Source organism: Carcharhinus amblyrhynchos, chromosome 6 (genome assembly GCF_965287045.1).
Source record: "Carcharhinus amblyrhynchos chromosome 6, sCarAmb.v2.hapA, whole genome shotgun sequence".
Taxonomy (NCBI): domain Eukaryota; kingdom Metazoa; phylum Chordata; class Chondrichthyes; order Carcharhiniformes; family Carcharhinidae; genus Carcharhinus; species Carcharhinus amblyrhynchos.
This window is the reverse complement of record NC_137329.1, coordinates 38,288,229-38,312,502: the sequence shown is the minus strand read 5'-3', so window position 1 is coordinate 38,312,502 and position 24,274 is coordinate 38,288,229. Positions and strand designations below refer to the sequence as shown.

The following is a 24,274-nucleotide window of genomic DNA, read 5'->3' as shown; positions in this document are numbered from 1 at the left end:
AGGGCCGAAGGGCCTGCACTGCGCTGTAATGTTCTATGTTCTAAACAAATCAACAATGGAAGTATAAAAAAGTACAAGAATTATAGCACAATTACAAGTGGCATAGACTAGTTTAGTAGCAGTACAAATGGCAAAAAGGGCAAGAATTTCTGGAGTGCGCTCAAGAGAATTTTTTTCTAAGAGCGTTTCTAATCCAATGAGAAAGGAGGCAATGCTAGAGCTGGTTCTTGGGAATAAGATGGAACAAGTGTCAGTAGGGGAAGATTTAACGGACAGAAAACATTGTATCACAAAGTTTAGCTTAGCTATAGAAAAGGACAAGGAACAATGTCCAGAGTAAGAATAATTTAATGTGGGAAAGTAAACTTCAATGGGGCAAGAATGGACCTGGGACCAGATAATTTTGAATCAAATATTAGCAGATTCCCATTGGCAGAAGGATTGCAAACAAGAGGGCCTAGATTGAAGGTAATTGACAAAAGAAGCAATGGCAACATGAGTAAAACTATTTTATGCAACGAGTGGTTGGGGTGTGGATTGTACTGCCTGAGGGTGTATGAAGGCAGGTCCAATCAAGCTATTTAAGTGGGAATTGGATCATTATCTGAAATGGGTGAATGTGCAGGGCTACAGGGAGAAGGCTGAGAGGCACTTGCCTCTCCCTGTGCAGTACAATTCTGCGATTCTGTAATACAGCCACATTTGAAATATTTTTGCAAAATTCTGTATTTCATTTGATAAAACTATACCATCCCAGTTCTACTAAGTTAATGTCGATTACAGCATTGCTACAGCCAAGCTGAATATAATCATCTGCTGCAAAAAAAAATCAAATTTGGGATCTTTCTGGTTTTTACAGCTCAGCTATTCACTGGATATCAGGAGGTATTAGGAAATTGGTGTCAAGTTCTGTAATTTCTTCTTGCCTAACTGGTTTTCAGATATTTGTTCACAATACCCTCCCAAGTATAATAGAAACAAAATACTTACACTCTCATTTGTATTCAATGAGAAGTTGATATCAGCAATTCTTTCGAAGGGAACACTGCAAATGATTCAAAATGTTTTCTAGGGTTACAATACGGTAAGTTATAAACTTACTTTAAGCAATGTGAACTAAGTGGTTTTATAAAGATTATGGTTATCATATACTAATTATCTGTTTCAGCACAGCTCATTTTTCAAATGCTATTTGAGAAGTTAACAAGTTTTAAGTTAATTTGGGAAGAAAATCCTTAATTAATTCATGTCAGTTTATGCAAATATTATAAAATAATTCTTTACTAAGATTCACAATGTGTATGAAGTATATGAGAAAACTAAGTAACCTATTTCTGGAACACATTTCAGGCTTCAACAGCAAATAAAAAGACTTAAACAAATATTACTTAATAACAAATATTTGAGCTGATGGAAAAGGAAATACTATATCTAAACAAATTACCTACCTTCTGTATGATCAACCTCATTCTTTGAATGTAGTTTATCACATATGATAGGATGGGCCTACTGACCACATATTAGGGTGTGGACAACATTCTTCAAGGATTTTAAATCCCCAGATGTCTTCTCTTTTGTTGTCAAAGCATAGAAGGCCTACCAGAAGAAGCATCCTAAAGTGGAATTTACTCTTACAGAATATCTCCATTTATGTAGTGCTAATTTGGGTAAACATACCAAGAGACTTCAGAGTCAAGGTCAGACCAAAGCATGAATAGGATGGAGACAGGGAGGAAGTCAAAGCAGCCATCAAGCTAAGTTATCAAACTAAAGATATCAAAATGACTCCCAGTCAGAAACGGTGATGAAGGAGGGCAAGAAGTTGAACACAGCTTATCCTTGACATAAAAGACAAAGAGGTCAACCGAAGGAAATCTAAAATGATCACTTATTTTCCACGTACTTCAGCATTATATTAATGACACAAAAAGTGTACTACAAGTCTTTTGCAAATTAGGTCCATTGAAGGGCTGACCGAAAAATATTTATTTGAAAGCTATCTCCAGAAAAGTGCTCAAAATAGTATTAGAATTGATCTACACAAGTAAAAATTGGCCTACAGTGATGAGATATGGAGTTGTAAGATGCACGAAACAAGAATGAAACAATTTCTCACTGACTTTTATTACCAATTTGCCAGTGTGCAAGATATTCTATCGCTCATCTGGCTCAATGTGTTACTGAATCATGAGGTTTCATCGTTAAAATTCAGTTTTATGTATTTCAATTCTAGCAAGAAAATGAACTTTAAATAAACTGAATTTAATTTTTTACTCCAAAGAATGGTTTAATCCAAGTATAACGTGAAAGATGGCGGCTTTAACACTAGAGTTTGAATCTCAGAAGAATCAAAGCACACTCTGTCACACTGGTCATTAAGTGCAGGCGGAAGGTTGTCATTGCTGGATGCATTCCTATGAAGTTCATGTTTTGATTGCAAACAAATTAAACTAAACCAAGACTGTCACAATAAGTAATTTTACAGGTGATGCCTTTAAACTATTACAAAGGCCATTTGTTCACATGCCTTGTGTGAATATTTCAATATGAAAAGATATCCACTACTGAAGATCAAAGCGCTTTAATTAAAAGTCTGCCCTCTCAAAAACATCACCTATAGAAAGCCCAGAAAGAAACTGTGCTGTCCTTCAAAAACAGTGGGCAACTCAGTCAATGGATCTAGTTCTAAAAAAGCTGAGGAATTAAATCGTCATGGAGTAGTTAGTTACTCTGACTTATTTGGAATTAAGCAATTACAGATTTCCTTTGGAAGGTGTGATGAACAGCCTTTTACCTGTTTTAGATTATCTAGGCCTGGGCTTAGAATGATCTTTCTGGTTCTAAAATAAATGCTTTGCTTCAAGAAGTAAACTGTTCCTACAGAGATGTCGTTTCATGGAAAGCTTTGGTTGAAAGTTAAATTATGATATAATTAATGACTCAAGTAACAGTAACAGTTACTCTGAAAGGAGTCCTGTTAGACCTTAGGAGGGCTTGTCCTCTTTCAAGGTCAAACCAAATAGACAAACTCAAATTAAGTTAGGACAAAATATAATCAGATGTGTCAGCAGAACAGGATCCTATGTGTACCGTGCATCACACATCAAGATCTTTGTGATGAAATACAGAATACACATCTCAATATAGTTCAGCATTCACAAAGTACGACACAATATGAAATTAAAGTATGGTCAATAAACCTAATGGAACACACACAGGAGGTACAACTGTTCTGGACATAGCCTGAGATGCTCTTCCATCCTTACAACTCAGCACACTTTCCTCCATTCGTAAATTTTCTCTCCTACCCCTGAATTCCACCCATTCATCACATCTCATTGTTGATTTTCTTGACCTTAGCAAACCTCCATCCTTTTTGTTCCACTGGATAAGATCTCTTCGATAACAAATTCTGTCTCCTCTTATTCAGCAACTCAAGAATTCCTTTCTTTAAAGACCATCTATTTCCTTCTTCAAGTTCACTCGACTTCCTGAGTATCTCTCCTTATTCCTTCCCCCAAAAATATGTCTCCCTCTTTTCTCTCTATAATCAAGTAGCATTAAAGAAATAAACTTATCCATCAGAAACATATTTCTGAAAATTAGGATTGATGTAAATTTTTAGTGGCTGCCAAATCTTTGGGCCAGTTCCAATATTTTCAGGTTCACACATCCCAACAGCAAATGCCAATATTGGCAAATCTAGTAAATAAAGTTTCCCTCCAGTTTTTACTTTTATATCACTTAACAATTCAGAGTACGTCATCTTTTTCCTCTATTTGTCTTCTTCAATATTTTTACTATATCTTCCTGTGTCAGCAGTTTTTGCTTCTGGTTATTTACTTGCACTGCTATTGCAATTTCTTTGCAGAGTACTAAACCCCTGCTGAAATTTGTCATTTTTTGCTTGAAGTCTATTGACCATCAGTAGAGAAATAAGCCTTAGAACACCACACCGACATAGATAACATGAGCAAGTGATGTTACCACTGAGCAAATTTATCCAGCAGACTCTTCTCTCACATTTTGACTGATTGAATAGCAGCATTTTCTTCACTGGTAATATTAACAAGCTTACACAAGACTCTTGGGAACTGTAACTTTAAAAAAATTGAAAGGGTCTAGCACATTTGTTTTAGGTCTTGGAAACTGGATAGTTAGCTGGTCAGATGGTGATAATACTGTAGCAGATCACTTGGTTACCCTGGCAGCTTGTGGAAGGACTAAAGGTAAATGCACGTATTTAATTTACTATAGTGGGAATAAAATTACATGGGAGAAAAACTCATTCTGACTGAAACTTGGATTTTTTTTCTTTGGAATGTGATTCTGTAGATCTTTTCAAGTGGAAAAAAATGTTAAACTGTGGAAATTGTTGGACACATGGAACAATGGAAGTAGATATAGTCAATTCAAAAAAGAAATAAGCACTTAACCCACAAGAGAAAGATTGATGACAAGGTGAGCACAATAAAGATGAGAGATCTGACTTGAGAAACCAAAGAAATATTATGATATACATTACTGGAGTTGACAGCAACTCTAGTGGGATTAATGCCTATAGATGAGTCAAAATTTTGGTGGCACTACATCCATAAAAACGCACCATGCCTTTCAATTTCAGAAGACGTGTACAATTCTTCTACAGTTTTCTAGTGCATCCTTTTTAATAGCACATATATTCTGCCGCTATTAACAATTATTAACGACCATATCCTGAAACTAATTTATATATTTTTCTATCAACTAATTTTGTTAATTAGTATTGATATTGACAGAAGTTTAACTCATAGCTCATCTTCAAAGAATTTAAGAAAATTAGATCTATAAAATGGATGTTTTCTCGCTGCAGGGGTAAGATCAGTGCTTACCAACCAGATTGTAACGCAAGGTATTTTGATATGAGCGAGTCAAAGCAAGACATTCTGAAAGCCACGACATCTCAAACTATGACCATTTCTGTCCTTGAAAACAGACAAATGTATCCTTTTTTGCGCTTGAATTCACATTTGCTGGTTTACTTCAAATGAATTTTGAGGCTAGAGGTTTGGAATAGGTTACTGTAAGCACTGTTGTTACACTGGATAAAATCTAATCAGAACACAAGATTTGCTTGATCTGTAACTTAATAAGTTATTGTCAATGACTTTAATAATTTCAATTCAATTTGAAATTGCATAAAAATCAGCTCATGTACCAGTTTATTTGAACTGCTGAATTCAAATTAAACAAAAATTGGCAAAATGCTGCATATTCAAATTAACGTGGATATTCATTAAAACTTAAGAAGGACTCCTTCAGACTCCCTGGTAAATTAAATGTTGGGGACAATTCCCCAAGCTTTTTAGGTGTAGACTTGTGGAAAGATACAGTAACTTCCAATATGTTGTAAAAAAATCTGAATCCAGGTCTTTTAAAAAAATTCATACGCATACTATTTATTCAATTAAGATAGCTCATTTTTGAATTTGCAAATATTTTAGTTTGCAAGCATTTGAATTTGTAGGCAATATCCCATTTTATGAGGAGATAGAAAAAAAATCGTAGAACAAGTCCACGTAAAGTGCAATATGGAATTTACCTCAATTGAGCTAATTGTTAGACCCAGGCTGCGTTAAACCTCTGCATGGGCAGAAGACCCAAGATGTACCCTTCCATTCACAGGAAGCACTGTACAACTGTGGGAAGAGAAAATTATACTTTAAAGGCCTGAACCATAACAAGAATCAACAGTACATTGTTGAAATAGTTCAGCAATTTATATATTATCCAGCAGAGGAAACATCTTTTCACAAGGGCTTAGATTCTGAAGACAGTGAACATATTTATGCCCAGTGAAAGTATACCTTCCTGTTCCTCTATGGTATTATGGTCATCCCTTTAAAGGGAACATATATTTTGTATTCGGATTGAGAAATCTGCAACAAAAATAAAAAGGGTTCTAAAGTCTACTACTGTAAGAAGTCTATTTGGGGTCTTCCGAGCAGAGTCCATGACAGACCGCAGGGCAGATGGATGTTGAATACAGGAAAGATCTGGAAACAAGTAACTTCCATATATCCAAAGAAGAGTACAAAACGAAGCTTCAGGAACAGCAACAAAAAGGACACATCCAAAAAGAATGTCATATGAACATTCTTTGATAAACTGATACATATTGTAGAGATGCAAAATGCAGTATATTGTCACCCTTGTCTTCCCAATGTTTAGTACTTCACTTAAAATTCAGCAAGAGGCTCAAGACTTCCAAATTGCCTGAATAAAGGAATAAATTAGGCTCGGTACCAAAGAGTGCCAACATCAAAGCTAGACACTGACCAAGACTATTCAATAAACACCCCAAAAAGCAAGTCCAAACCCAATGGTTTCTCTAAATTGGGTTAAAACAGTTATGAATAATGCCAGTTATAATTTTTTCAAGACAACTGCTTCCATGAAGAAAGATTTCAGTGAGGAAGAGGAGACAGAATCCTCACCAATGAGCCATCTAGTCAATTCCAGTTCCAGGTCATTTGAGAGTTATTACTTAAATAGGCACTTTAACTCAGGACCACAGTAAAAATGTGTTTGTTGCAGTTGATGCTCAAGATTCTATGCAGCCAGGGTTTTAGAGGTCACATATCAAGCAGATGTTGTAAGATTATGGCCAGCTAGCTTTAATGGAATTTTAACTTGAAACTACTTAAAACATTAAAATTTCCTCCTTTTATTGGTGCAATTTATCCTTGCAAGTTAATTAGAGGGGGCATTCCCATTGACATCATAGTTTGTAGACCATAATTTCAAGCTTTCCGCTCCTGGCCTTCATAGTCACTTGGAAGATCAGAAAGGACAAAATTGCAGATAATTTTCCGTGTCAAGATAAACCATGGAGAACAAATTCCTGCATTACTAAATCTGGAGCAGCATCTAATTAACTGTACATTTTAATTGAAACAAAAATCAGATTTGTATAAAAGGCACTCATCTACACTAGATTTAAAGAACAAGTTAAATAGTTTTTGAACGCAAATGTTTGGATGATAAATTCCCCAAATTTTCCAAAATGATAGACATCTTCATGTAGCTTTTCACATAGTCAGCTGTCCATTTTTCTCCATTTTAGAAATATTTCAGAAGGAAGCATGTTATTATAAGGAAGAAGTTTATCTCCTATTGAAGATTTTGCATATGTTGTTACAGATTCAAGAGTAGCAGCAAGAGAAATCTGGAAAGATCAGCCTTCTGGGGCTAACAGTTAATAGTGCAGGAACATAAGTCAAGCAAGGTTAAAGTGGTACCACACTCTAGCAATAATGCAACTTATTGCTGAATGGGATGATGATTAAGGTTTAACACATTAACTCACTAACATATCACACAGGAAGACTCCAAACATAGGCAATCGGCTGCAATATTTATCCACAAGGCAGGAGAAAGAAAATAAAGCATTCAGCTATATTGAGCACTACTGATGGACAGTCAATAAAAATACATCTATTGTAAAATGTCATTGGCAATAATTACACAATAAATTATAACTTTGAAATTGGATGACGAAACTGTGCAATATGCAGGAAATCTATCACAGTTGCACACCAAAACAGAAATGAGACAGGGTCTCATGCGTTGAATCATGATTTTATTCCATTTAAAATTTACTTCCAATGCTTTACTCTTATTTTAAACCCAACAATCATTAGGGCACGCTACAAAAGGCAAAGGGAACTCTTCGACATTTCTTTTTAAATGAACTCCAAGCATCAGTGGTCAGCTAACTATCGGGAGAGGCAAATGGAAAATTTACTATGCCCTCACCCCACATTTATCACGCATCTGATAAAAAGCAAGAATTATCATGGGAGTCAAGTAGTTGAAAAGAACAGTAGCCATGCAATAGGTTAATGCCAGTAATGAGCCTTAAATCAGTAGTTATCATTGGATTTGTTTGAAAGGATCTGGCCTCAGTAGAAATGTTACATAAAATGTTGAAATATGGTACCAGAAGCTTACAGATGGATTTAGTTGACGCAAAGCTAAAAAAGCCTCAATTACACCTCCTCTGTGGAAATGCAGTGACCACAGGGAGGAGTAGAAACATGGATATGTCCAACTACAATTACAACTTTTGCCTTGGTAGATGAGGAGTTTTTTGTTGGTACAGAAAAAACAAAGATGCAATATAAAGCTGAATACTATAAAGTGGAGAAAAGGAAAATGAAGTCACTGCCCAAGATCCAGTTCTCTGAGAGGGGCCATGCATCAGACTATTTCCTCCACATATGGGATGAGCTATATCCTATTTAAACAGTAAAAATGGAAATTATTTCCATCAGGTGAAGATAAAGGTTCGTAGTTGAACCTTTATCATGGTTTTACATGGTTGACATTTGAGCCAAAAAAGCATTAGGCACATCTTACATTTTACGTAGTTTTAAGGATACTGTGAAAATTAGAGGAGGGCATTAGTTAATCAGCCACATCTCATAAATAGCTCAGCAATATTATCTTTTGGATAAATTGAGATCAGATTTTTACAACTCATTAATCAATAATGATGACCAGAGTCCTTTAACTGAGCAGACAGCAAGGGTATCCAACAAACACACTCCTTTAACCAACCCAGAAAGACTCTGCTAGTTCTTTTGATCTTTGTGCAAAAGTAATTTCAACTTCAGTCCTAGCCTCTCAAACATGAGGCCTGAGATTCTTCAAAATCTAAATCTATTAAGAAGCAACCTTTTCCTACCAACTAGAAATAACCATTAGCAATCCTCCAGCTTGGGGGAGTAAACAGACTAGATAGAAGAGATTCCGAGTTTTCAGGCTCATGGGAAAGTGGAGCATGGGTGGAAGAAAAAGACAGCCTTGAACATTTTGTTTGGCAGGGGGAAGAAGAAGAAAATGTATCACAATTCTGTAAGGATGGGAATATTTGCATATTGAGATGTTCCCATTTTCAATGTGAGAGGGGCTTACATTTCTGTCCAATCAATGTAGCCTATTCACTCGTTTGAATACATTCATTCCAGTTCTGAAAGGTTGAAAACCCTAGTGCTGTATTCTTGTTAGCATAGTAAACTAAATGTATAACCAGGGATTCATGATTTAAAGCTTCAAGCACAAGATAAAAACATATCAGTTGTGTATTGCATGCTGGACAGAACCAAGTTCGACACCCAAAGGGAAAAAAGCCCGAAGCACCAAAGCAGCTTAAAAATATATGGGACTTAAAATAAAATAAAGATTTAATATACTCAATAAAAGATTGCTGCCCAAGCAGTAAAATAGGAAAGGAAAACAGAAAGAGCACCAATCTCACCCCAATTAGTTACATACTTTCATTTCAAGAAATTGCATGCTACCATGTAAAGATCTACAGCTAGCTACCCAAATCAAGATTTTAAAACCAGTTTCAAATAAGTCATACTTACTTCACTATGTCCTCCTGATCAGCAAACTCCTCATCGTTGAAGCCGAACTGGTCAATAAAATTGGACGTCATTTGTTGCATCTGATAATCAGAAAAGGCCTGGCAAACCCAGGACCAATGACAGGGATATAATCTTGATACTCAATCATATAGGGAAATGCACTTAAGGGGGACCCAAACCTTCGAGTAGAAACAGCAACTACCAGATTTCAAAAAGCTACATTTTAACAAATCTCCATAGCTGTAAATTTGAGAATTACAAAGAATCATGTTTACAATTTTTATAAAAGCCTCTTGAAGGCAGTACCTTATGTCAAGTGACTATCCTTCTTGTGTGACCTTTAACTCCAAGAGCTAACAAAGAATCCAAACCATGAGTAAACACTTCACTGGAGTTTAGGAATGCCCTCATCCTATGTCCACATTTTCAGTTTCCTTTGGTAAACACTGGATAGCAATCAGGAAGCTGATCCTGCCCCTGCCTTCATTTCCCAGTTACAGGGCCAACTGATGTTCTAGATAAAATAAATTCTGCCACTGTAAAAGGGAGACTTGCACATATGTAACATTCTGTCACATCTCTCAAACATTTTACAAACAATAATTAGATAAAATGACCAGTTACTAATTTTGGTGGTGCTCATCAGGGAAGAAATGCTAAAATTGCACCAGTCGCAAACTCAAACAGTGTTGTGGGAATCTTCAACATCCATCTGATTCACCAAAGCAGGCAAACATAGAAAGCTTTTTATAATTAATTTGGAGAATAATTCTCCAGACAATGCAATCCTTCACTACTGCAGTGATTGTGTGTTCAAGCCCCAGTCTAGGAACCCAGAACATGTCTGATTTAATGGTAAGGGTGATACCAGTGGATACACAAGAGGCTTAAATAGTATAAAACACAGTACATTCTTATCTAATGGTAACTTTAGTTTATGTTGATGGTTGCAAGTAGCTAAGTCCTTCTTAGCTGAAAGATTCCTTTGAAAATGGATTAGTATTCATCGATCTCCCCCATCTGAATTATACCATACAACACTAAAACAGATATTAACATTTGTGCCCTTCTCAGCAATCCTTTTCAAGATGGGACAGCCAGCCCACCTTTTGCTGTATAAGCGGCATCCACACTCCACTCCCCCCTCTCCCTGCCTGCATGTTTACATTGTTTTACAGACCCCTGGAAAATTTCTTTGAACACTTGATTGAGGACCGCTGTGCTGGAATACTTCCAATCTCAGATTCTAGTTACTGGTTTGTTACATCCATAAAAATGTCATAGGACGCAAACCTTGGGTCTCCTAGCTGCATGTTTCTTGGTGGCAGGAGACCAGCAGTGGAATCTTCTGATCCCACTGCGTCAATAGTATTTCCCATTGTCTGGATCCTGGAAAACCTGAGGTGGGGATGCACCGTCAGCAGGACCTGAAGTGACAGACAAGAGGATTCTGACCATCAAATCAAATTGTGATGAATAGGTTATCCCTTTAGATGACTTTTGATGGTAACTCGTGAAAAGAGGTTTGTGTGCCAAATATAAATGGGAGGATAATTCTCTAAACATCTATCTTAAAACAAGGTTATCCATTCTACTTAAATGTCTTTATCAATGAGGTATTGCGTAGCATTGTAAGGAGCTACTTCAAAAGTCACATCTTCGGCATTTACAAAATTAATACCTGCGCCTGTTCAAAAATAACACTGCTGTAAAGGGGATCACCTAAGAGTATATTACATTTTACTCACTAGTTTGAATAGGCAAACTTGTGAAGGGAGAAAGAACTGTGAGCAGTTGTAGCAACGTTACAAAGAATAAATGCCATGCATCGTTCTTAGATATGATTTTATTTAGAGAAATAAATATAAAAATAATTTTAAGTTATATCTAAGAATAGTATTCTCTTGTTTTGCTGGGCAAGTAGCCAATAGAGAAAGCTAGCTAATTAGTCACATTCCCATGACACTCACTTGGATCAGTTGATTACTTTTGTTTACTATTAATCTCTGTAATCAGAAGAGAATCATGCCAGAATATTACTTAACCTCTTAGTCAGATTTTCGAGGGGAACTGCTACACTGTAGAAGATGCTATCTTCTGGATGAGCATTGAAGTGAGGGCCTTCTCAGATGGACATTAAATATCTCATGGTACTATTTTAATTCTGATACAAGAAGGCTTCTACGGTGTCGTGGCCAATATTTACCTTTCAACCAACATAAAATTCAACATTTGATCATTTCTCTATTAGTGTTTGCAGGATCTTGCTGTTCAGAAATTGGCAGCATATTTCCTACATTACAACAATGACTAAACTTCATACATACTTATTCAAGTGTTTTAGGACATCCTGAGGTTGTAAAAGGTGCTATGTAAATACAAGTCTTTCTTTCTTGAACGTCTGTGAGATTTTCAGACTGGGCAAAGGAGGTTAAATCTAGCAGGGTTGATTTAAAAACTGCTTGCTTGACAGTAGGTAGTCAGTTAAAATGCCTATGACAACTTACATCCTTCCATCTGCTGCCTTTTCTTGAGTTGTAACTGATATCAATTGTGGCTCAGTTGGTATCACTTTTACAGCTGAGTCACAAAGTTCCAGGTTCAAGTCCCACTCCAGGACTTGAGAAAAAAAAATCTACTCACACTCCAGTGCAGTATTGATGGAGTATTGCACTGTCGGAGATACTATCTTTCAGAACAGACTTTAAATCGAGGCCCCATCTGCCTGCTTGGGTGATGTAAAATATCCCATGGCACTATTTTGAAAGAGAACAGGGGAGTTACCCCAGTGTTCTGGCCAATATTTATCTCTCAATCAGCATCACAAAAAAAATTACCTGATCATTATCACATTATAATGCGCAAATTGGCTTGCACATTTTCTGTATTAATGTTTGTAAAGTTCTTGAGACATCAGTGCTCACGAAAAGCACAATATTAAATGCAATTCTTTCTTTCATCTTAATGCTGCTCGTTGGAGCACGAGGGGGAAATCTGCTGGAATGTTGCATTGCCCTTCTCCAAGTATGTAGAATAGGTTCCAATGACGGCAACAAAGTCCAACTGCAATTTTAACTTGAGGCCTGAGCTAGGACAGGAGGTGGGAAAGAGAGAACAATCATGGCTTCCTTGCCAGGCCAAGCTGGCAACAATGCACTAGTTAAGTGTTTCTGCATTGTATCTATTCATCTGTGCATGCATTCAACTAGCTTCATTCCATGCACCTTCCCCTCTCCATTGTGAAAATATTCAGTTTCCCAAACTTCTATGGCAACTAAGCTGGTCTGGTATTTAAAATTTGATATTCTCAACATTTACAGCCACAGATCTTTTTGTAAAACAATTTTCGATCAAGTTTGAGTTCTCTTAAGTATTTATTTTAAAAATACAGCAATTGTTTTTTAATTAAAGTGAACAATGCTATTTGTAAACATTCAGTGAAATTAGGCTTTACACAGTAACAATGAAAACTAATCAGTGGATTGACCACTTTTTCAACAGTTTGTGCTTTACCAGAAGTTACTGGTTTTATTCTACCCACCACCCCCCCCCCACCCCCTCACTGATTTTATGTCAAAAAAAAGTAAACTTCATTTGTTCAAAAACTTTGATCACAATTTCCAAGAATTAAAGCTCTTTCAGTTGAAGGGGTATTTTTCCTCCACTTCCCCAAACTAGGCATTTTACTTGAAAATCTTCCCCACCCCACAACTGAAGAACCTCCACCCTCAAATCTTTAATGAAGATGAAGCAAAGTGCATACATAGGATCTTGATACATAATAAGCAATCATGGCTCTGACAAACTCAAATCTATTTTGATTCTACTTTGTTTCCAAGTAATAAGAGCAGAGAATATATTGCAACCTTAAATGAAAATTCTTGAGCAATAATTTGGTTACTCAGCAATGAGAAATCTCTTATAAAGCACTGTATCTTAAATATTTAGTATATTTGGGAGAGGATAATTTTGGAAGATTTTTCATTTATATTTCTACTCATGCAAACCAGGTATTTGCCTAATTCAAACAAAAAATTGCCACTCAGTAAGGAAAATACTTACTTGCTGTAACCCTGAGTCTGGAGCAAATCCTGGTTCTTTAAAATCAACTTCATCATCACTTGATGAATGTATATTGTGTGTGCTAACCTGGAATATAATTTATAGGATAAAATGATTCCACTACAAACCCTATTCATTCCATGACAATCTCATTTTCAGATTACATCTTCATGCAATGATTTCACTGTTAAAATATAATTTACAATTTAATTCCAAAGTTTCTTTCAAGTACAATAATCAAAATGTGCACAACAGAGCATAAACTTTTCTTCCTTTCCTCATAAACCACCTCCATTCCTCCAGGAAAAAAAGTGTTATTTTGTAAAAGTTAGCTCAGGCAAACATACACTTTTCTCAATTGCTACTCCATATTTCAAGACTGTAAACTATAAATCTCACTTTGTACAGGAAAATCAAGCTGTCTTTTATGCAAAAACAAGACACATCAGAACCCAGTTCTAAGAAATGAATAACAACCAACTGATTTTTCAGAATAATTTGAAGACAAGACCTTCACGTACATAGAACACTGCAGGAGACCTAAAAGCCCATTCCCAATTCAAAGGGTGGGAATACTCTTCCTGACCTCATTTAGAATAAGGGCCAAGTTTGTTGAGCTGATATTAATCTATGCACAATACTCAATTTTGTGATAATTTCCACATACATGCAACCCCATCTAATGCAACATCCCTGAACTATAATTTTAATTGAAATAGCATTGAAAAACATTATGACTAAAGTCAGTCTTCAATCCTGCTACAAACTCTGTAAACTTGACTCTACTCTCCTCCCTGACCACTGTTTCATGCTACAGCCAACATTCTGCATGTTTCAAGTGTCTCATTGACCCTGAGCTTCTAACTTAACTTCATCAAAAGATTACCTACTTTTATCTCTGCAATACCACAGCTTCATGTTCATTCAAATTGCTTAAATTGTATGTCATCTTTATCTTTCAATGTTCACTTTGTTTTTCAGCACCTACCAGATCTATCGTATTCTTCTTATTGGTTTCTGCCAATGAACCTGTGATGAATGTCTCCCATTTTTCCCGGTAGTCCTCACTAAGATCTGAAAAAGTAATTAGTGTTAGAAGCATTGTTTTAAAAAATCCATTATCAGGATTATCCATGAGGCACAAAATTTTAGAACTGCACTAACTGCCAACTGCCACATAATCAACACCATCAAAAAAAATATTTTTTCTTGGTTTATTTATACAAAATCAAACATTAAAGATCAGTTTCTTTAAAAGGAAACATCATAACTAAAGGTTAACATCTGATATTTCCAAATACTGCCATATTGAAATTGTTTAGTTGACAATTGTAAGGATAAAATGGAATTTTAAGTGTCACCAGTCACTATATCCCCGTTTATCACGGTGTGCAAATGTTAAAATTTTGACTGCATTATCTTACTTAAGGGACCTGAAACTAAAAAGACAAGAGCAGTATTTTTTAAATATCAGGTCAACCCTTTGTAGACTGGTCAGCACTTTATTTAGTATTTTTGTCTGTATTCACTTTCATTTCTGCAAATGATTGTTAACTGTAAATAAAGTACATCTGTAGTTCAGCCATCGCAGTAAGCTTGGAACACAAATTGAACACCAGGTCAGTGAGCGTAAATCTATTCAGCACACCTCAGTTAAAATTTGGTAGACCTAAGCTAAAATGCATCAGAGGCTAAAAAGCCACAGCTTTCAGGTCATAACTGACACAGCCTGCTTAAGGAATCTGTTGTCAAGTTTTTTTTTTAAACGGGGAGAAGGAAAAAGGATTGAACCCAATCCATAACAACTGTTATACATCATGCAGATACAGCTCATTTTGTTCTTTCTACTCTTCTCAAAAGAAACAGTCAGGGAATTTAAATTTCTATGCAAGGGTTTAATTCATTTCAGTACTCTAAAATGTCCAAATAAAATTGTGCTTTTACGAAATAGTATAGGATGAGTAGTGGCTGTACTGAAATATGCATTATCCACAGAAATAAATACGTAAAACATTTTACCTTTAAGCAGCTGATTCATTAGCACGCTGTTTGGCCCTTTTTCAGTATTGTGCACGATAGCATTAGCTATCCGTGTTAAGTGACCCATGTACCCTCTCCGTCTTCCACCTGCTGATCTGAAAAACACAATCCAATTTGATCCACTGAACAAGATTCTCCCTTTATTCCAAACTAAGATAGCCTAACTAAAGGCGGGAGGGAAAGAGAGATAATATTTCAAGAAATGTTTCTAGCAAAACTAAAGTTACCAATTTAAGAAGATTGGGCAGAAAACGTCATTCAATGTTTTCAAGAATTTTCAGGGGACATAAACTTCCAAGTGAAATTTGATCCAATAATCAGACAAAGTTATAGAACTACAAACTTTATTAATGCTCTCTTCAAAAAGATCAAAGTTCAATTAAAAATAGATACCATTGCTACTTGGGGTTGAAGGTTGGTCTCCTTTTCTGCACTATGACTTGCGAAATTTTGGTTTAACTGGTACAAGTAAAAAGGGAAAAATAGAATACCATGCTACAGACTACCATAATATAGTTACTCCAAACTGATGGTGGACTACACGCCATCCAAGGACTGTCCCGCCACCAGATGTGGCATAAAACATCCAGTTGCCTAGTTAATGAGATCAGGGCTGGAAGATTTGGTGTTTTTTTTCCTCTAGCCCCCACAGTGGCAAACACTCCATGTTCCTGCACCCACCATAGCACTCAATCTCAAACTGGGAGAATTCCATCCATTAATTCTGCTTCTCTCTCCACGGTTGCTGCCAGACTTGCTGCATTTTTCCAAAATGTTCTGTTCTTATTTCAAAAAGAAATATTCACAATATTTTGCTTTTATCAACAGAAATGCCCTTACTGGATTGGAATTTATTTCCAGTAATATCTAGGTTGTAACTTCTGTTGGTATATTTGATGATGCAACTATTCAATCAGACGTACACCACCTATATATAAGAACATAAGAAGTAGGAGGAGGAGTAGGCCATCTAGCCCCTCGAGCCTGCCCCGCCATTCAGTAAGATCATGGCTGATCTGTCGTGGCTCAGTTCCACATTCCCGCCCTCTCCCCATAACCCTTAATCCCCTTGCCTATCAAAAACCTATCAACCCGCGTCTTAAATATATTTAGCGAGGCAGCCTCCACCACTTCAACGGGCAGAGAATTCCAGAGATTCACCACCCTTTGAGTGAAGAAGTTCCTCCTCAACTCCATTCTAAACTGCCCCCCCCACTTATCTTGAGGCTGTGCCCTCTAGTCCTGCTGTCCTTTCTGAGCGGGAAGAGCCTCTCCACCTCTATCCTATCCATCCCATTCATCATCTTACATGTCTCAATGAGATCTCCCCTCATTCTTCTAAACTCTAACGAGTACAAGCCTAGTTTATTCAGCCTCTCCTCATAGTTCAACCCCCTCAACACCGGTATCAGCCTGGTAAATCTCCTCTGCACTCCCTCCAAGACCAAAAAGTAACCGAGTGACAATTTGAGTGTATTTAAGGACATTTACACATTTCAGCATTAGAAAATTTGTACTGTCTGAATTATAACCACTTTCATAAGACATGTAAATCACTCTGTAGAGTTTCATCTGAAACCTGGTGACATTGAACCAAAAAATAGTTCACAAAAACATGAATATCTTAAAGTGCAGCGTATGGTTAACAAGAAGCCATGTAAACAAGTCAGTTGAGTTATGAAAGAAGCTTATAACGATGAAGATTTTTAAGCTTTAAAATCTGCACCAACTATAGCCATTTGTCAAAATCGTAAACTCCACAATTAAATTACAGCTCTTCAAAAACACTTTTTCAGTTCTGAAACACAATAACACTAATCTATATTTGTGACTATAACTTTTAACAGTTTGAGTCTCTGATGTACCAAAATAGCTTCTAAAATAGTATCAGGAAACTGAACAACAATTGAAAGTCAAGGGATAAACAACACCAGCAATTCGACCTAGATTTTACATCAGCATGTAGCCACTGAGTTAACCACGCAAATAACTCAAAGTTACAGCCTGGAAACTAATGTTTGTGTCCAATACAGCATACAGCTCACAATTTTGTAAATGTTGTAACACAGACCCGAAACGCATTAGGCAGCAAGAGAGCATTTAAAAATGTAACATGATAATCTACAGAAACAAAAATACCAACAGACACACACAATCTAGGACTAATGTTTAGACAGCTTCCAGACTGAAAATATACTAAAATTAAGGTGAAAGATATGGTCATTCAGCTTACTATTCTAAAAGCAAGAGCCATAGCATCAAACCCTGTAACCACACACAACCAGAAAATAACGTGGGTTAGAGTTGCATTCCTAGCTTAGATATTCAAAGCAGTTTTAAGAACTTCACATCATTGTCTGGCTGCAGGAGGAACAATTAAGATGTTTCCCCCTCGCCCATTTCATAATAGCAAGCACTTTAAACTTACTTCATAAATCGAGTCATTTAAACTAAAAGAAAATAATTCTGTTACTTTATTATGAAGAGCAACAGGCTGTTTGCACAGCTGCATATTTTGAGCTATGTGCAAAATAGACAACTTGTTTGCATGTTGTCGTTTTACCAAGAATTGGAACTGCACATGACAACACTGGTCACATCAAGCTTTATGTGTATTAAGGCAACATTAAAAAGACAAAGTTTAAATAGAGTTGTTTTGAACACATTTTATGTATATCCAGGTATGCAATGTCAGTGCTAAAGATAATGATTTTTGGCAACTAACCAGGACTAGAGGGCACAGCCTCAAGGCGGGGGGGGGGGGGCAGTTTAGAACGGAGTTGAGGAGGAGCTTCTTCACTCAAAGGGTGGTGAATCTCTGGAATTCTCTGCCCGTTGAAGTGGTGGAGGCTGCCTCGCTAAATATATTTAAGACGCGGGTAGATAGGTTTTTGATAGGCAAGGGGATTAAGGGTTATGGGGAGAGGGCAGGAAAGTGGAACTGAGCCACGACAGATCAGCCATGATCTTACTGAATGGCGGGGCAGGCTTGAGGGGCTAGATGGCCTACTCCTGCTCCTATTTCTTATGTTCTTATATATAGGTGGTGTACGTCTAATTGAATAGTTGCATCATCAAATATACCAACAGAAGTTACAACCTAGATATTACTGGAAATAAATTCCAATCCAGTAAGGGCATTTCTATTTGATAAAAGCAATCACTTCCACGTGAGATATTTTATTATACTCTTGAGAGAGACTAGCAACTCCCACTTATTAACTGAAAGAATTATGCCACAAAGTTTCACATGTTACAACACAAAAGAAACTTTCGTTGCACAGAAGTTAAACAAAGCAAATACTACTAACAACGCTATATTTTGTAAATACTTACTCTTTAAACTCCAAAATCCCAACAGGACATTTTCTATTCTGCTTTTATCTGCCAAAGACCCAAGAGTCTCTCTATACTTTGAAGGACTGGAATGTCCCTTCATTTCTCCTGGGACCAAACTAAAATGTGCCATGGCTCTCAGGAATTCAGTTTGATTCTCTTCTGTGTTCGTGCTATTCTCCAAGGATGAGATTCCTTAGGATGCTTCCATTAATATCTGGATGTACACCCCAACTCAAGCACGGGCTCGCTGCTTTCTTACTTGGTGATTTCAAATAAGAAAACACTATTGGTTTCTGATAATTCTATTCCACTGGTTCACTATTCCTAAAACATTTTAAAGTTTCCTCCAGTCACCAACTACAAATTTCTGCTTCTGTGAGAATGACACTGATTGATTGAAAACAAAAAAAAACTTGTGCGCAATGCATCCCCACAGCATTCTATCATCCCTATAACTTTACCTTTAAAATATCTCCTGATTCTGGATAATTTATATCTCTAATGGGGACGACAGCCATATTACCAGACTCAAGTATACAGGCTGCATATATTGTTTATTATATTTTCACATCCAATTCAGCCTTATTAAATATAGACCACCCTTTGAATTGCAAATATTTTAGTTTTTCACCAGGTATTCTAATTTTTCTTGCATTTAAAAATGTCCAAACTAAAAGCTATACTCCCAAAACATGTGAATCATGAATGAAACTAAACATTTTGCAATGATATACAAGATCCTGAGTAAATCTCCTTCTATGCCCCAACTACTTGCCACTATCACATCCTGATAAGTGCATCTTTCACTCCCCACAGACACTTCTCACATCAATCATCCCAATGGTTTCTCAAGGAAAGTGCTGCTCGATGCAATTGGCTATAATAACTAGCACTGCATGAGGATTTTCCAGCCTTATTTTATGTAAAATCCTTTAGAAAGAGAAATCTTCACTTCATCAGACCAGGTTGAATTCAAACCCAAATCCCACTAGGGAGTAAGGCACCACAAGTCCTAGCCCCTTTCAAGTTTCCTAATCTCCAAATAACATTGCTTCTCCTAAGATTATAATTTTTAAAAACATTACTGATAATTTTAAAAGTTATTTTTAAAATATTACTGTTGATTTGAGCTCTATATGGACTTAAGTTACTTACTGTTCTTTTTCATTATTTTCCCATGCATCGAGTATTCTCTGAATTAATCGGCACTTCGTAAACAGCTGGATAACAAAAAAACTGAGTTAACAGATACAGTGATCCAAACTTCTTTTCACACATTTACTAACTTTTGGGACAATGGGTCAGTTTACGCCATTTCAGACTCAGCTGTTATGTGACAGCAGATACCCTGAAAGGTCTGTTGAAAGTAGTTTGTAAGCAAGCAACTAAGATGAAAATGTAAAACAGTATTTTTGAACCAGAACAGTTTTAATACAAATATCAAGTTTTTAAATAAAAGTTGACAAGAAATGTTTTATGAAGATTCCTTCTTTTCCCCCAAACAGTAAAACATCTTTACTGCAAAAATGGTCAAGTCTACCCAGACCTTAAGACAGTCCAACCCCATTAGTCTAAAACATAATTTCTAGTTTTAATTCAGAATTCCTGAGGGTATATTGTCCACAAACAAACAAAATCATGTAAAAATGATAAGTCACAAAATTCCCTCCCCCGCAAAAACATTGATTAAAAAAGGCAGAATCATGAACCGGATAATTCTACAAACTGATAACAATGACATATAAAATGTGTTATAAAATTGCCCTCAGAATGAGGAGCAAAGATTCGAGAGCAACTGGGAGTGGGCAGTAAATTCTAAGCTAAAAGCAGAGGGAATAACACAAAAATAATGCTTCATCAAGTAGCAATTGTAGAAAAATAGAAGGTAGAAGCTGCCAACAGTTCTGGTTACACGGAATATATGAGTGACGGGGGTCAATATAATACTGACAGGTAAACTATTATCTGTCTCTTGGATTTTAAACAGGAAAACTATGAGCTGAAAGTGTACTGAAATTTTGTTTGTAGCATGATTGAGTTTTCACAATAGGGAAAAGAAACAACATTGACTAAATGAACAAGTGGGACTGAATTTTCTTCCTGAATTGGTATCCAATTGTTCGTTTCACAATGGTGAGCCAAAGTACAAATATGAACCTATGGTAAAGCGTGCTCAAGATATCTCAAAGTACAATAGTAACAAATAATTTTACTCGAATCACATCAGATCAGGGAAAACAGGCACCAGTATAGCTGACCAACCAACATTCATAATGCAATTTTAACAATGCAACACCCAATTACATAAAGTGGAGACTCTTACATGTTTTATTAATATATTTTCTCTGGCAGTGTTGGAATTATCCTCAATGTTGTTTTCTGTGCTGGCATCATGGGGTGGAGGGCTTCCTAAGATTGTTGCAATGCAAATTTCTACTTGTACATGAAGAAAATTATTCCAAACATATCTGAAGTACATACCCTGAATTTAAAAAAATTAAATTTCTGGTTTCAGTGCATGATGAAAATTAATTTTAATAAAGAATCTGTTAAGTTCTTAAAATATTCCAGCAAAATAATTACACAATTGTTTACACAAGTAAATCATCAAACAATACAAAGGAGTTGGCCACTTGGCCCACTATAACTGCTGGCTTTGGCAGAGTATCCAATCTGTCCACTTTCCTGCTCTTCATAGCACTGCAAATTTTTCCTTTCATTTACCTGTCCAACTTCTTTCTGAAATTACTACTTGCTTAATCTGTTCCACCATTCTCTCAGGCATGCGTTGCAACTAGGTGCATAACAAAATTATCTTTCCCTTTCCCTCCCTTTTTTTTAATCAATTAACTTTAATCTGCATCCTTTGGTTACCAGCCATCTTTTGAGTAGAAACTATTTTTCCATTTATATAAAACATAAGAAATAGAGGTAGGAGTAGATCTCCTGCTTACTTTGCCAATCAAAAGATGAAGGCTAATCAGATTTTGCCTCAGCTCCTCTTTTCAGCCTGTTCCCCACAACCCTTAACTCTGCTGCAATTCAAAAATCTGTCTCAACTCAGCCTTGAATACATTCAATGACAGCCTACCCAACTTTTTGGAATAGAGAATTTCAAAATCCCCTGTGAGAAGAATTTTCTCCGGACCTCTGTTTTAAACAGGTGGCCTCATATTCTGAAACTATATTCCTAGTTCTAGATTCCCCTATGAGGGAATCTCAGTATCTATCCCATTGAAGCCCCTCTATATTTCAATAAGGTCATTCTTACATTACAAATTTTTATAGGAACCAATATACTTAACTTTACCTCTTTAGACAACTCCTTCATCCCAGGAATCAACCTTGTAGACCGTCTCTGTACTGCCTTCAATGCAAATCTATCTCTCCTTAATTAAGCAGACCATAAACTGTATGCAGGTCCTCAGGTGTGGTCTCACCAACATCCTGTAGTATTCCAGCCCGCCCTCCCCAAATGCTTGCAAATAAAGCTAACATTACATTTGCCTTCCCAATTAGTTACTCTATCTGCATGCTAACTTGTGAATCATACACAAGATCCTTCTGTGCCCAAAGTATTCTGCAGTTTCTCACCATCTAAATAACTTCTACAAAGTGGATAGTAGAACATAGAATATAGAACCCTACAGTGCAGAAAGAGGCCCTTTGGCCTATCGAGTCTGCAGGCCCTAGGACCAGGCCTTATCCCCACATCCCTACACATTTACCCACTAATCCTCTAACCTACACATCACAGGACACTAAGGGGCAATTTTAGCATGGCCAATCAACCTAACCCGCACATCTTTGGACTGTGGGAGGAAACTGGAACACCCAGAGGGAACCCACTCCGACACGAGGAGAACGTGCAAACTCCACACAGACAGTGACCCGAGCTGGCAATCGAACCCAGGTCCCTGGAGCTGTGAAGCAGCAGTGCTAACCACTGTGCTACCGTGCCGCCCTGCATTATGCTCCAACAGACCACTCACTTAACCTATTTATATGCCTTTACGGACTATGTGCCCCTCACAAACTTGCTTTCCACCTATCTTTGTATAGTCAGAAATTTTAGCTTTAATGCACTTGGTTCCTTCATCAGTCATCAACATAGATGCAAATAGTTGAACCCCAGCACGGATCCCTGTGGCACCCATTAAGTTAGTTTTCCAATCTGAAAATTACTCATTTATCCCAATTCCTATTTTCTGCAAGTTAGCCAATCCTCTCGCTATATTAGCCCAACACCATGAGCCCATATTTGTGCAGTAACTTTTTACGTAACACTTTATCAAAACTCTTAAGAATTTTGAACATGTCCATTAAATCTCCCTTAACCTACTCTGTTCTAAACAGAGAGAACAATCCCACTTTTCCACAACTCTGACATCCTCAGTCTCCTTTATATCCTATCCACATACAGTTTTCTAACTCCTAACAGATCTACAAGGTTAGCTCAATAGGTTGTCACAAGAAATAAATGATTAACAATATAATCCATTCCCATTGTTTAAACTATTAATTCAGCATCCATAAATGAAACATAAAACACCAGCACTCAATGGATCCTCACCAATAACACATCCATTGTGTTAAGTTTTACAAGCTCTGCATTGATGCTGTGTGTGTTTGTTTGCAGAAGGCTGGCTATAAGTCTGACCACATTCAGGCGCGTATTTCCCACTGGTGTATCTAATACTCCCCAGGTAGTTTTCATTGCACTTTTCTACAAATAAAAGGGACATGGTGAAGACAGATCAAACACGTTATCAAATGAAATCAAAATGGCCACATTTTTATGTCAAGTTCTTTAATGAAATACAACGCAACTGAATACCTTACTACCTTTTCATGCAATTGTTTGCCTCTTAAGTTTTCACCTTTCTCTACATATTCCTTTGGTTGCATTGCTATCAACTAGTTACTTCCAAAATTGGGTTTTAGAAGTTTAAAAATTTAACACATTCCGTGTTAAACATTTTATAGTGTGTAGTTCTGACTGGTAACATTAGTAGCAAAGCCACTTCTCGCTTTCCTTCTCTTCAATTTTAAGATATTGCAAATTAATTTATTCAATATTACCCCAAAACAGAGAAAATCCAAAATCAAAACCTTGATTTCATATTGAGCAGTTTCCGCTCATTTTTTAAATAAAGCTGCTGTGCTCTCCATGACAGTATCTGAAGTAAACTCAGCAGTGGTGCTGCTGATGCTTAATTCTTACATTTGCCTAACAATGTGCTTAATTGTAACAAATATGCATCCCTAGCACTAGCATGATCTTTGTGACATGAAAAGGGTGGCACGGTAGCACAGCGGTTAGCACTGCTGCTTCACAGCTCCAGAGACCTGGATTCGATTCCCTGCTTGGGTCACTGTCTGTGTAGAGTTTGCACATTCTCCTTGTGTCTACGTGGGTT

The 24,274-nt window shown here is 36.7% G+C and overlaps 1 protein-coding gene across 6 annotated transcripts in view; it reads right to left on the bottom strand.

Annotated features, from left to right (window-relative positions):
• The window catches only part of ppp6r3 (protein phosphatase 6, regulatory subunit 3), a 108,600-nt gene that overhangs the window by 29,679 nt on the left and 54,647 nt on the right, over positions 1-24,274 (bottom strand). For 2 of the 6 annotated variants that reach the window (XM_080190246.1, XM_080190247.1), the window contains exons 10-17: positions 23,428-23,580; positions 21,178-21,336; positions 20,010-20,074; positions 15,495-15,610; positions 14,464-14,549; positions 13,476-13,562; positions 9,414-9,511; positions 991-1,045 (exon numbers count right to left, since the gene is read on the bottom strand). In XM_080190246.1, coding sequence (XP_080046372.1) covers positions 991-1,045; positions 9,414-9,511; positions 13,476-13,562; positions 14,464-14,549; positions 15,495-15,610; positions 20,010-20,074; positions 21,178-21,336; positions 23,428-23,580 — 819 coding nt within the window. The remainder of the gene's footprint in view (positions 1-990; positions 1,046-9,413; positions 9,512-13,475; positions 13,563-14,463; positions 14,550-15,494; positions 15,611-20,009; positions 20,075-21,177; positions 21,337-23,427; positions 23,581-24,274) is intronic. The other 4 variants (XM_080190248.1, XM_080190250.1, XM_080190249.1 and 1 more) reach the window with 2 other exon arrangements.